At 39.5% G+C, this 15417-nt stretch overlaps 1 protein-coding gene across 1 annotated transcript; it reads right to left on the minus strand.

Annotated features, from left to right (window-relative positions):
- Window positions 1-3048: 3048 nt before the first annotated feature.
- On the minus strand, window positions 3049-15201 carry ANKRD66 (ankyrin repeat domain 66). The gene is given in 6 exon segments (XM_028847496.2): window positions 3049-3502; window positions 8211-8439; window positions 10046-10220; window positions 12162-12181; window positions 12184-12244; window positions 15133-15201. Coding segments are annotated over 6 exon segments (753 nt in total). The 3' UTR covers window positions 3049-3303.
- Between the last annotated feature and the right edge of the window lie 216 nt (window positions 15202-15417).

Genomic DNA, 15417 nt, shown 5'->3' on the forward strand with positions numbered 1-15417 from the left:
GATATCCAAAGTTGAATAAAGTGCCCTCAGGAGCACACAATCTACTCAGGCCTTATTTATCGTTTGATTCTCAGAATCTAGCATAGTGCTAGACATAAAGTATGGCTCTACAAATATTTGACAACTGGTAAAACAAAAGAAGGGAGGTAGGACTGTGCTTACTTTAGATCTTCCCTAGTGAAAGAAGAATTGCTTGTCATTTCCTTAATGAGTTCAGGTTTTGTATGGGTCCAAAATTAATGATTATAGTGAATGTGAACATCTTAATTTAAATATGTAAATTTAGATTGGATGCCTGGTGTAAATTCATTAGGGGCAACATCCTGCTTTATCTTGGTTTCTTAGTCTAGATCAAAGGTTCCAGACTCTGGTATGATATCAGCAATAGATGTGATCTTGGAGATCTGGTTCTACCCTTTTGTTTTATAAGTAAGGAATCCCATCCCGGAATCACTGTCCACAGTCACATAGCCAGTGCCAGGTGCAGTCAAGTCCAGAATCATCTCTCCTCTTCCACTGCCCTTTGTATGACATGATACCACCTCTACGTCCTGCATGATATAAACAGCTCATTTCTCCTTGCCTGTGAGGGTGGGAGAGGATAGGCAAGGACCACAAATACCCCTCCCTCCAACTGCTGCAGATCCTCAAATAGACCCCAGTGAAATGGACAGTCAGCATGACAGAATGAAGGCAGGATGTTGGAAGCCCATCTGTTTCGGCTCAGATACTTTGCAAGGGACAAACCTCAGCCCTAAGGCTGCTCGGTGGAGAGCTCAACCTCAGGAGCAAGAATATAGTGGACAACTTCATTCAGGGTTTTGATGGGCTTCAGAGAATGATGTCACCCCAAATCTCTGCCTCTGGACTGAGGGAAATGCTTTGTAGCAAGCCATTCTTCATTGTTACATATCTGGGACACTGAAGGCTGTGAAAAATAATAACTACCACAGCAACTGACATTTGGTGACCCACACCTTGTTGAGGACATTGTACTAAGTAGTTGACATGTATTATCTCATTTGATCCTTACCACAACCCTATGACATAGGTGCTGGTATTATCCCTGTTTACAGAAGAGGAAACTTGAGAAGTTAAACAACCTGCCAAAGGTCTTAGAGCCTGAAAGGTTAGCCCATCGACCAAATCCAGCCAGGCTTTACAGCCTGCACAACCACTGGTCAGGTGGCCTAGGGCAAGTCATTCAACCTCTCAGAACTTCAGTTTGGGATGTCAGTTGGGGATAATGATACTTGCCTTGCAGCTATGTCATGCAGATTAGATATAATACATGTAAAGCACTTAGTACAGAGTCTATGTTGCATCAAATTAGCCATACAGAGAAGCTATTTTAGCATTCTCTTCCTGCTGTTCTCATTGACTACCTAAAAACTTGTGGGAGAAGACATAAGTCTCTTTATATCTCAATGAGAATAAGTATGAAGTGAGGGCACAATGAAGGCACTGGGAGCCACAGGGTTGTGGACACAGTAAGAGACCCCCAAGGACACTTTGCTTATCACAGTTTTGTACAGCTGATGGAGGACAGGCTATTATCCATGCCACAAAATTAGATGGGATATTTATGGACTAGACAATAGAGAGCCTCATTTGACCTATAAAAGGCATTATTCCTGGATCCCCTTGGGATTCCCAGGGGGAAACTGAGTTCACTTCTGTAGTAATACAACAGCCATGACATAAACCAGTTACAGTGTACCAATGTCAGCATCTTACACACATTGTCCATCTCATTTTCACAGCAACCCCAGGAAATGGGAATTCTTTTACATTTCCATAGAGGAGGATACAAACCTAAGTCAGCTTTACTCATAAGTCCATGATTAAAATATTGTACTTATTAGAAAAGTCTGCTTGCAAGGAAAATAATCAATTCAATATACTGTAAGCAAAGGAAAACTTTTATGATAAAATAGTATTTCACAGATTCCTGAGTAAGGAACCAGAACTAGGAATAGCAAATTATCTAACTATTCATCTCTATCTATCTATCTATCTATCTATCTATCTATCTATCTATCTATCTATCATCTATCTATCGAATCTATCTATTCATTTATCTACTGACCTATCTCTATCTCTTTGTCTTTTCCTCTGTCTTCTTGTCCTTTTTGTAGAGCATCTCTGTACCCTTCCTCAGTCCTAGTGTAGAATTAACCACTCCATACTTCTGAAGTCATCTGCTACTGGTCCAGCCTCTCATGAGGATTTCTTTCCAAGTACCCAGGAGAAGAATCTTATTAGTCCAGCTCGAGTCAGTTGTCTTCCAATGTTTGTACTGGTCCAAAGCAGGCACTACTCTGTATTGCAGAGCATAGAGAAAGGGATTGATGCTCAAAGGTAGACCAACACGAGGAAAGATATCCTCTATAGCTATACTGCTTTTCTATGAGATTTTCAAGCATTTTTTTTTTCATTCCAGAAAATTCAAACTAAGCATGGCCTGTATTAACACAAACATTAATTAAGGAATGTGTAATAAAGGTACTTGATAGCTAAATAAATTTATTTAGGCAGAGAAATTAGTATATCTAAAATGCAGAGCAGCCAGGGAAAGTAAAATACACCAGACTAGTTTCCTAGGAGAGGCTTAACATGCTGTTTGGGTTCTATAGCAATGCTGTCTGATAGAAATAAAATAAAAAACACATGGGTAATTTTAAACATTCTAGTAACCACATGTTTTAAAAAGTAAAAAGAGAAAGGTAAAATTCATTTTGGTGATATATTTTATTCAACGCAATATCCAAAATATTATCATTTTAATGTGTAATCAATGTTAAGTATTACTAACGAGACATTTTATATTTTTGTACTAAGTGTTTGAAATCTAATATGTATTTTGCATCTCAATTTGGATGCAATTTTTTATTGGAATTATCTCATCTGAATTTAATTTTCCAAAATTTACAGTTGAAAAAGTAGGCCTATAATCACATGTTCATTATTTTACATTATCTCTTGTTCGTTATCAGGGATGAAGTTAATTCATGCCAGAGTTTCCTTGTCCCCTGAAATTCTAAAGATGCTGACCGTGCAAACTGATGACACTGATGACAAAATGCAAGCAGGTTTTGTCCTCTCCTGGCAATTATTGTACACAGTAGGTGCTAGCCAGGAAACAACAGCCCATGTAGAGAGCACCTAATGACAGGTCCATGGGCTTTTGGCAGAAGCCAGATGAGTACGGGTCTGTAAGTAAAGTCATGGAAAGGCCACCACGCCTAACAGCCTCAATTCTGGCAGGAAAAGTTCCCTGCCAGAAAACGTAAGGTTAAGTTCTCATACTCTCCTCCCCTTGGTATTGCTGGGCCTGGTAGGGCCTCGACTTTTCTTATTCTTTTTATTCGTGTTTTGATTTAGGGAAGGAAGAGACAGCTCCAGCTCCCTTTTCTTGGCATCCCAGTCTTCATCGCGCTCATCCAGAGGCAGCCCCTTCTGCTGGGCAGCACGGCGGTGGTCTTGGCACTCGGGCTCTGCCCTAGGAAAGAAGAAAGGGGCTTCTGAACTTGGAGCAGGAGGGCCTGTCCCAGCCTGGGAATCGGCCTCTATTCACAGGTTCTGCACACAGCAATTCAGTTGAGAAGGAAGGAGGCCAAGTTTGAGCATTTCCAAGCATACACTTAGGGAAGGTCTCAGACACTAAAGAAACGACTTGGACGTGGAGAAAAATTGTGTGACCCCAGTGAGATGTTAACAGACTCAAAGATAGTCACTCAGCTTGAAGAAAATGCTACTGATTCTTGAAATGCTCACATTTATAGAGCAGCTTGCAGATTATTGGGAGACTGTTTTCATTTGTTTATTTTTAGTTTTATTTTTCATAACCGTAAAAGTGATGTGTGTTCCTTGTATAAAATTTAAAAGTACAGAAACATATAAGGAAGAAAACGAGAATCACTCACAATCACATATGTATTATATGTACGAATGGATTATGTAAAAAATATATAATTTTAAATGGATATATGGATGGATAAATAGACAATTAGATAAATAGAGCATTATACACACATAGACAATGGGAAATATACACATATATAGTTTTGTATGAGGCCAAAGGTGAGTATGTGACTTGCTTAAAGGCACTTGGAAAAGTCACTTTACAGAGAGAAAATTTGAACCAATATGAGGACAAACGGAATTTAAGAGGGTAGATAATGGTATAGGGAAGGCAAATAGCATCTTAAGTGCAAACCATTATTAAAAGCACAATTCATTCAAAGGACAGTAAACTCGCTAGTCTTTCACCCTAAGCTGGAAGTGACCTTTCAGTCTTCAGATCACACCATGTCCTTCCTCTGCCTAGTTACTCTCTGTCTTGTATTAGTGTTATTTATGTAAACAAGTTATTTCCTCTCCCAAACAGTTAAACTTCTTGATGTCCAGCACTGTATCTGGTTTATTTTAGGTCGTTTTTAGTGTCTAACTCAATGACACACACATAGTAGAACTCAAAAATATTTGCTAAATGAGTGGTTTAATGTGAATCAATAAGACATTCCTTAAGTGATCCCCTTGCCTGAAGTCTAGCATTCTTCAATCCCTCACAGTACCACTGCCAACTCCTCTACTACACTAGTAAATTGCTAATGCATCTATTTCAGCCTGTGACTCCCCTGATGAGCTCACATTCTTCTGCTTGCCCTGCTCACTGTGGTCACCCTCCCCCTCACCTGACCTTATCCTCCATTCCTCTCTAGTGTGAATGCTCTGCTTAGCCAGGCCACTCATCCCTGCACTGTCCCTGCACTGTCCCTCCACTATCCCTTGCCTTCTCACATATACACACAACCTATGCACATTTCCAACTTGGTGCCTTCACTCCAAATCAACAGTTTTCCCCTCCTCCACTAGCCTGCTAGCTTTCAAGATCCAGGTTAATCCCCCCTTAATTCAGGATTCTTCTCCCTAAACCCTCTAACTGTCAGAAGGGAAGTTCTTAGTGGGAGCTGATGATAAGTAGAAATGACTCACACGTGATGTGACTGATGTGACTTTGCTGTTTTTGCCGGCTCAACACTGTCTACTTTTCTTGGTAACAGCACTCCCCACTCTTTGGAGGCAAGCACCCCTCCTGCATTTCAGTTATGCTGGGGTCATATTTCATGTTGATCCCTGGTCACTAGGGAGGGGCTGGGATTACTTAGAGAGAGTCAGTAGAGGACAGTCAAGGGCAGGACCCTGAGGAATGTCAGCATTTAAAAGGCATGCAAGAATATATCATGAGATTTATTCTTAGAAAAAGCACATTTTAAAAGTCATAAGGAATTCTAGGAGAAGTAGAAGAAAAACTAAAAGAGAATAGCATCAGATAAAACAAGGGAGAAGGGTTTCAGGAATATTAAATACCGAATTAAGTGGAGGTAAGATGTGAATTGAGAAGAGGCAATTGATTTACCGTGAGGAGATCCCTAATGACTTGAGTGACAGCTGATTCAGTATGAGGATCGGGGAAGAAGTCTGAAGCGTGGGTGAGGGATGAAGAAGTGGAGACAATTATGTAGATTAGTTTCCTCAAATGTAATGTTTCAAAGAAGTACAACTATCATGATTAATACTGAGATATATATACATATATATGTTAAAGTTCCAAGGCTACATATGACTATCAAGTAATATCAGTAAGCATTCCTATCATAATATTCAAGCAAATGAAACAATGTTGCCTTTTTAAGAGAAAAACATATTTTGAAACTTTTACAAGCAGACATAAAGACAGTTGACATTTCCAAAAAGGCACACATAATTTATGAAAATCTATTACGTTCCCAATTTAGTACAAACTCAAAGCTGATCTAATTTTGATATTTAAAATGCACCTCTTTCCTCTGGCTGAAAGTGAAATAACAAACCCTTCCAATTAACAGACATTTAAAACCTACTCAGTTTGATTGATAACAAGTCAGAGGAAGGACATTTGTCTCTCCCCAAGATTTTAGGACCTAACGTTTATCATGATCTTAGATATTGCAAACACGAACTACTAAAGAATTCAGGTGTTTCTTGATTTATATAGAGTCAAAATTCTATTCCACTGGGGAGAAGAAAGAGAGGGTAGTTGTTTATGGGTATGGAGTTTCAGTTTTACAAGATGAAAAAGTTCTGGAGATCTGTTTCACAGCAATGTAAATGTACATAACACTGATGAACTGTATACTTTAGAAACAGTTAATATGGTACCTTTTATGTTATGAGTTTTTCATCACAATAAAAATACAGAAACTATTCAAAGATTCTATTTTTTTACACAAATTATTACTATAAAACATGTTAGACACTCTGAGAGGATAAGTGTTTTTCCTTTTGGATTAAAAAAAAAGTAGATTAGCTTTCAAGTTGCTTAGAAGTGTAGGGAAGAAGAAAGACACAGAGGAATTCAGAAGGGCCTCTAACTTTTTGTTTGTTTGAGAATACCTATTTGAACACGTTCACAGTCCAGAAAGAAGTCAAGGGAAAGGAAAAAACACTAAAAATACAAGAGAAAGAGTAAAGATGTAACAAAGAATACACGAATAATGAATGGCCTTCTAGAAGACATGACGGATTGGATCAAGAGTCTATATGGAGAGATGACACTTTACAAAGGAGGGACAGGACGGCAAGAAGGAGCTGATGTAAATATACATAAAATCTGCAGGTGTGAGCCTTGAAAAATTTGTAACTCATGGCTCAATATTTTTTCTAAAGTAGAAGGCATACCTCTGAAAGCCAGGCTGAGGTGTGATGTTGCTTTAGAATTGCCAATGAGGGAGTAGGACAGGAAGAGATAGCCAAGCTGCTCTGAGGGCTCAGATAAAAGTGGAAATATTCAAACTGCTGGTGATACCCATATATTGACATGTGGGATTTTCTCTAGCTGAACAAGCATAAATGTGGAGAAGACAGAGATTCATCTAAGGTTGGGAATTCCGGGTTATATGCTGGGTTGAGAATTAATAGCAGGAATAGCGGGAAGAGAGTGGAACAATGAAATGTATTATGGTGCTCATATGGTAGAGGAAATTTAGTGAGACCTTCAGGAAAGTGATAGATTAGGAGAAAAAGGAGAAGTTGAATGACAAGATATCTTGATGAATTCAAGACCTGGTGATAATGCAGGAACTGATAAAGTGAAGAGAGCTATGGTCACATTGTGGTATGTTAGGATTTTAAAAAGTTCAGAGAACAATGTCTGCTGATGCTGAGGTCCACAGAGGATGGAGATCATTGAATGTAGGAGATGACAGTTGAAGTTGGGGAAAAGTGAATCCGTGAGTCGGGACTCAAGTTTCTGCCTCTTTACTCCCCAAATCATCTCAATTGTGATATTGGATATTTTTAATGTAAGACATTACCTTTAAGAGAATGTCTCTTGGGTTACTTCTATGGATAACTAACCTCACCACAGGCAAAATTTTCACTTGTTCAACTCTCTGAAGATAACTGCATTTTCAGGTTCTTCAGAGGGCACCCCATCATGAACTGCCCCTGTAGATGGCATTGCTGTCTATAGTCTATATCATTTGGTTTCCAAGCAATGATGCCCTCACTCTGATACTGTACTTTCTTTGGTATGAATTGCTTGTCGAAACAATCAAATTCTAAGTTTCCAAATTTTGTTCAATCCCTCTCAGAGCTATAACTGTTATGTAAATTATTGGTGCTTAATTATGTTTGAATGCTTGGCTGAGCGAAAAAAATAAACAGGTGCTAGATAGATAAGTTCTTTGGTGTGCCTATAAGTAGGGCATTCACAGATGAACATAGAAGTTTTAAAAGATAGGAGGGTACTGAAAAATTGAAGTCTAATTCACCTGCCTCACTTTAAATATGAGACAACTGAGGGTCAGGAAGCTGCCGTGACTTGCACAAGGTCACACAGCCAGTTTGGATGCCTTTCAGAAAGCTGAAGGTCATGATTCTTGCACCATGTCCCATCTTCAAACTTGGTATCCCAATTTTCTTACCTGAGATAATTTCTGCATAATCTAAAACAACATGTTAATATAATTTTGACCCCCAAACTAGTCTTTCAAGTGAAACATTAATAAAAATAACTCAACTAAAAAAATCAATAAAATAATCATTCGCTGGCTGGATTTCCTCATTTCATTTTCATTGACCTGAGACCACAGAATCAGACAAGATCTTGATCACAGACTCCTGTTCCTCTGCTCCTTCTATAGATGGAAAAAAAATAAACTTACTTTTCCAGAAATGCCACACAGGCTTTCTGCCCATAGATCTGTGCAATCCTCTTTGGTGTGTCTCCAAAGAAGTCGGGGGCATCGATGGCAGCGTGCAATGCATGGAGAGTTCTGAGTACATTCAGATGGCCTGATTCTGCTGCAAAATGAGCTGGGGTCCAGCCCACACTAGTAACCAGGCAGGGCCTGGCTCCGTATTCTATCAGGAGCCGTAACACCTCCATTTGCCCTTAGATATACCAAGAAGAAACAGGATGAGGTTAGGATAAAGATGTCCCGAGTGGCCTGAGGCCAGGGCCAGTCTAGGTAACACAATGGAAAGGGAACCTTTGCCTTTGAGGAGCCTCCAGTTTCCAATCATCATCCCCTCCTCCCTTTTCCCTCTTCTCACCAGGAACTCAGTGCCCTACTTTACCCCACGAACCTAGTTCTCACCCAGGGCCTGAGCCCTGCAAGCCTTCCCTGTCCTCCTTCCAGGACACTCCCCTACCCTGTGCATTGCCACAGGCCCCAGGAATCTTGCTTTCTCTCCCAAGCCACACTATACCTGCCTATTGGTAAGGCCTACTCTGTTTTTGACAGTCTCAACACTGAGTCAAAACCAAATATTTTAAGTCCTATTTACATGATAGCTAGCACAAGTTAAAGCACAGGCTTTCTAGTTGATAGATGTGATTTCATATCCTGCCAATCCCACTTGCTAACAAGTGGCACCTCAGATAAGAAACAAATATCTGAGGCCAGTTTCCTAATTTGCAAATTAATGATATTACCCCTTATATCATTGAATTCTTGTAGAGTGCAGATGAAATCACAGACATGAAGTTCACAGTACAGTACCCAGCACATAGCAAATGTTCACTAAAAGGTGCTTTGGTATAGCTACCATTACTTTGCACTTAGATTTTTGCAAAAATATCCCAACTAATTTCTCTGCAGCCAGTCTTGCTTCTTGTCAACCCATTCTCCATGCAGGAATCACAATAAATGTTTAAAAAGCAAGGTTGACCATAACACTTTCTTACTTAACATTCTTTAATGGCTTTCTATTGCCAAAGCCTTTGAGAAGCCCATTGCCAGAGTTTTTGCCACTATCTTCCTCCAATTCTGTAACTGAGCTATGTAAGGCGTGAGGGATTCAATGATGAATGAAACAAAGTCCCTATCCTTCTTCGTGATGTTCTATTCCTGTTAAAGGTTGAGAGGGAAAAGGGCTAATATTAATTGAGAGCAGACTATACGATAGGCACTGTACACTCGTTATTTTACTGAATTCCCATCACAGGGCTCCAAGGTGGCATTCCTGCACATATTATTTAGGTGAATAAACAGGCCCAGAGACATTAAATAACTAGCTTAAGGTACTACAACTAGTAAGTGGTGATGTCAGGATTAAAATGTTCCATCTGGGGCTGGGCGTGGTGGCTCACGCCTGTAATCCCAGCACTTTGGGAGACTGAGGCAGGAGGATCACTGGAGGTCAGGAGTTGAAGACCAGCCTGGCCAACATGGAGAAACACCTTCTCCATTAAAAATACAAAAATTCACTCGTCATGGTGGCGCGCATCTGTAATCCCAGCTACTCAGGAGGCTGAGGCAGGAGAATCGCTTGAACCCAGGAGATGGAGGTTGTAGTGAGCTGAGACTGTGCCACTGCACTCCAGCCTGGATGACAGAGCGAGACTCTGTCTCAAAAAAAAGAAAAAAAAATGAAATGAAGTTTCCATCTGGCTCTAAAGAAACGTTTGTTCCACTCCCCCACATAGCCTATTGATTGATAGCCTCATGAATGGTGGACTCAAAGGGGCAGATCTACCTAAGCATCGCCCACTCACCTTTGATTGCAGCCCAGTGAAGTGGGGTCCGGTCATTCCAGTCTACATATTTGTAGTTTGGGTCACAGAGACCTTTCTTTAAAATCTTCTTCACTAAGCTGTAGTCTCCTGCAGCAACAGCTTGGTGAAGCTTTGTCATGTCTGACATTTTGGCCAATTCCATGACAGAAAAAAACTGTGGGAGAGACATGCCACTTAGAAAATTCTATGTAACGCTTTATTCTTAGCCAGTAATCCCACAGACTTCCGTATCATTTATTTCCTTTCCCGCCACATGCATTTGCCTCTACGTTTGCCTCATGTGTGTGGCATGAGTGTGTACTTAGACCTTAGGTCCTGTGGTTAGTGCCTGCCTGTCCCCTACCCTAAAACTATCGGTGGCTCCCACTGCACACAGAATTATGTCTAAACTCACGGGCTGATACACGGCTACCTGGCCTCAAAACATCCTCTAGTGCTATTTCCTACTCCTACTTCAGAGTTCTAGTCGTGTTCCTTTATGTTAGTTGTGTAATTCTGTGCCTTATCTTTCTTATCTGTAGAATGGATATAATCTGCCAGGGTTGTTGTAAGGATAAATGTCAATTTGCAAAAAAATTTATATTGGATACAGAGCAGGTACTCCATGAAAATTAAACAGTATTAACATTGTTACACCAGTTGAGATGGACACGCAATCACACAAATAAATACCTAAAAATTGTTATCAATGTTATGCCATAAACCAGCAGTTCTCAAACTATAGTCTGTAGACCCTCAGAAATCCCTGAGGCTCTTTCAGGGGATCAGTGAAGTCAAAGCTGTTTTCATTATATTAAAATGTTACTGGCCTTGTTTCACTGTGTTGACAATTGTTCGGATGGCTCAAAAGCAATAGTGTAGAAAACTGCTGGTGCCTTAGCATGAAGCAAGGCAATGACACCAAACTGGACCTGGAAGCATGCCATTCACCACACACTCAGAGTAAATTTTAAAAAGCCAGTTACATAGGAACATCCTAAATGAAACGATAAGAATTATTTTTATTAAATCTTTATCTTTGATTACATGACTTAATAAATGTGTTTTTAGAATACCGTACAATGAAATGTGTGAACGTTTAGAAAATATTTATCACCCTAAAGACAAATATTTTCCATGACAAAGAAAGGATGTTATGAAATCATGCATGGATAAAGAGATCCATTTGGTAGACCAATGGATTTTAATATAACAGTGTAGAAAGTGCATTGATACCATTTCAGATTGCACATTGCAACTAACCTTTAAGACACTACAACTTATACAATTTTGTTGTAGTATCAAACAATATCCATAATTATCTGAAAATATTTCTCCCTTTTCCAACTTTATATATATAATATATACATGTGTATATTATATGTACACACATATAGGTATATATAATATACATGTGTATATATGTATGTGTATATAATATATAATTATATATTATATATACATGTGTATATGTATATATATCATACATATATATGTATATATGTATGATATATATATTGTATATACGTGTGTGTGTGTGTATAACCACATTGTCTTTATATACCTTAACCAAAACAACAAACTGAATGCAGAAGCAGATACAAGAATCCAGCTGTCTTCTCTTAAGTCAGATATTAAAGAGATTGGGCAGGGGAGCGTAAAGCTATGTGACTAGTCACATTTCTTTTGTTTTGGAAAATACATTTATTTTCATAAAATGTCATTTATATTATAGTGTAATAAGTTTATTACAGTCTTTTAAATGAACTAATCAATATTTAAAAGTTTTCTCAGTTTTAATTTCCAATAGAATAAATTGACAGCTATAACCCACATAAACAAAAGCTCTCTGGGGCTCTCAATAATTTTTAAGAGTGTAAAGAAGCTCTGAGAACAAACAGGTTGAGAGCTGCTGGTGTAAACAAGGAGCTGAGATAGAAAACAAGAGTAGAGAGAGTACCATGTGAGACGGGGCCGTTGGGAATGTCTCTGATCTCAAGATTTAAGTTGGGATCACAAGAAGGAGCTGGTGTCAACCTCACTAACTGTGACCAGCAGCAGCAGCGCCTGCGAACTTGTTAGAAACACAAAATATTGTGCTCAGCCCCAGACCTACTGAATCTGAAACTCTGGGCGGGGGCTGGCCATCTTTGTTGTGGTAAGCCCTCCAGGTGAGTGCATTGAAATGTGTGAACAGCCCTGGAGGGAGAGAAAGAAAATAAAAGAAATTAAAATACAATGCCGTAAATGCCTGGGGGACAGAGAGAAAGAGCCATTCACAAAGGCTGGGAAGTAAAAGGAGCTTTCTCTAAAAGTGGCCTAAGCTGGGTCCTGAAGGGATGGGTCAGAGACATATTGGCAACTGATGGAGGTGGAGGATCCCCTGCTGAAGGACAGCCATGTCTGTGGCCGGAGTCACACACTGCAAAGGGCAAGTGGTTCCTAACGTGTAAACCAAGAGTCAATAAACTTTTTCTGTAAACAACCAGATAGTAAATATTATTAGGCCAAGAGGAAAAAAAAGAGGGGAAAAAAAGAGAAAAATATATATGCCAAGAGTCTATTATACATATGAAAGAGAAAACTCCTGCTCCACCCTGCCCTACTTTCCTGGGGTGGATCTTTCTACCTTCTTTGTACCCTGGAGGGTATCTCCTCAGCTGGAGATATTCTTAGTGGAAAGAGGACAGGCCTGAGGGGGAAGGGCCTGGTCGGTGAGATGGTCAGTTTCACTCTGCCCTAGTGATGCTCAGATCCCAGTGAGCTTTCTCTCCTCCTAGAGGGGTCATCTCCAGTTAGTTGGCAGGAGACAAGGTGGTTCATGGAGCCACCAACTCCCATACTGAGATTCCACTGCTCAGTCCCAGCAGTTGCCACCAGGAGAGTCCCCATTGTGTAAGTGGTGACCAGCAGGGCCCGGGCAGTGGCCAGGCACAGCGGTGGGCTGCTGACGGGGCAGCAGGGGCAGAGGGCATTGCCTGGGCTTGCTCTGGGAGTCTCACTGTGCCATCCCATGGAGATTCAGCACCTTAAATGGTGACCACGGGCCTACAAAAATGGGGTGAGTAAGATTTGGTCTGTAGACCATAGTGTGGCAACCTCTGATGTACACAAATCATTAGAGATCTTATTAAAATGCAGATTCTGATTTAGTAGGTCTGGAACCTGGCCTGAGATTCAGCATGTGTAACAAGTTCTCACAGTGCTACTAGCTCACTTACCACACTCTGAGTAGCAATATCTCTGTGGCTAAAAAGTAAGGTATAGACTGGCAGGAAGCAAGATTGGAGAGCTGAGGAGGGAGTAAGGATGTGGTAGCTGTTCTCAACTGAGGGGCTACATGAGAATCAGCAGTGGATTTTTAAAAATACAGATGCCTGGGCCTCAGTCCAAAAGGAATCAGAATTTTGGGGTGTGCAGGACAAGGATTGGGCATGTTTTGTGAAATAGATGCTCTGTACATACTATGTTAGGTAAGAGAGAAGATGGCACAGACTGCATTTTACTTTTAAAATTCATTTTAATAAAATCCCTTATACTGGAGTGTTTGATCAATGATAAAATTGTAAACAAAAACACTAGAGTGTTTCTAATCTGAGGGTGCCACTAAAACAAAACCGTTTTTTAAATCAGTGTCTAGAAGTCTTTTCGCTTGCCTTTCATAGAAGCCTTCAAACAGGTTTACATTTCAACCAACCTCATTTGTCCCACATTTGAGTTCATGCCAAGATTCCATAACTTCCCATGGATGAGTTGCAATTCAAGTGGAAGCATTGGGCAGCAAAATTTATTTCCAGAGAAATGGAAAATCTGATTCTAAAAAATTGTATGGAAATGCAAGTGATCCAGAAGAACTGAAACAATCTTGAAAGAGAACAAAGTTAGAGGACTCACACTTCCTGATTCCAACAAGTATACCAGGACAATTCAGTGACAAAATAACAGTCTTTTCAATAAATGCTGCTGAGACAACTGGATATCTATAGGTAAAAGAATGAAGTTGCTCCTTTCCCTCACAGAGATTTATTCCTGTGTTTTCCCCTAAGAGTTTTATAGTTTTAAGTCTTACTATTAGGTCTGTGATCCATTTTGAGTTAATTTTTATACATGACACTTGCTGCAAAACAATTGAACATAAATGTAAGGGATTTTTTCTAGACTCTCAATTCTACTCCATTGCTCTAAATATCTATCTTCATGCTAGTACTACACAGTCCTGATTACTGTAGGTTTGTAGTAAGTTTTGAAATGGGAAAGTCTGACTATTCCAATGGGCTATATACCCAAGAGAAGAAAAATAGATATCCATATAAACATTCGTACATGAATGTTCATAGAAGCATTATTTATAATAGGCAAAAGTGGAAATATCCCGAAGGTTCATCAATAGATGAATACACAAAATGTGGAGCATCCATATAAAGGATTATTATTTGGCAATAAAAAGGAATAAAGTACTGATACATACTGTATGGATGAACCCTGAAACATGCTAAGTGAAAGAAGCCAGTTACAGAAGACCACATATTGCATACTTCCATGTATGTGGAATGCTCAGAATAAGCAAATCTAGATAGCTAGAATGTATACTATAGGCAGCCTAGGGCTAGGATGGAGGTTGGGGTGGGGAGTGACTGCTGATAAGTACAGGATTTCTTTTTGGGGTGATGAAATGTTCTTAGATTAGATGCTTTCACAACACCAAAAGGCCAAAAACCACTGAATTGTACATTTTAAATGAATCGAATTTTATGGTATGTGAATTGTATCTTAATAAAGCTGCTTTAAAAAATACCTATTAATTAGAAGCTTTCTACAGAACAAAAACAAACACAATTTGTTTGCAGAAAATATATGCAATTCACTAGCTTAGCATTGACTACTGAAATTTATCAATTGGTTCCTTTAGCAACCAATCCTTGTGAATTTGATTAAATGCACTTGATTTCCTATCTTTCTGGTGGATGTGTCTCTACCAGAAAGATAGGAAATCAAGTGCAAAGTAGTCAATAAATATCAGTTCTAATAAATGTCAGTGATTTTTAATAACTATAGTAAATAAGAGAGGGTAACATAAAGGCACTTACTGTCTTGTGTGAAATCCAAGGAGCTCTGTGCTGGCAGGCAGTCCTAACTATCCGGAGTGTTGTGCCCATGCCATGGAAACTGACTCCTCCTTCTGCATGAAAGCCAGCCAGTCAACTTCAGCTTCCCTAGGTGTTTGATGGGGTAGGATCCCCAGTCTGTTTCACATCCTAACTCTTCAGCAGTTCCAGCTATCTTTTTTAGTCCAAATGTGCTGGCCCTTAACAGGATCTTTCAAATAGTATTTAATGCAAAAATAAAAATAAAAATAAAAAAAGCTGTGAATG

This window comes from Macaca mulatta, chromosome 4 (assembly GCF_049350105.2).
Source record: "Macaca mulatta isolate MMU2019108-1 chromosome 4, T2T-MMU8v2.0, whole genome shotgun sequence".
NCBI classification, from domain to species: domain Eukaryota; kingdom Metazoa; phylum Chordata; class Mammalia; order Primates; family Cercopithecidae; genus Macaca; species Macaca mulatta.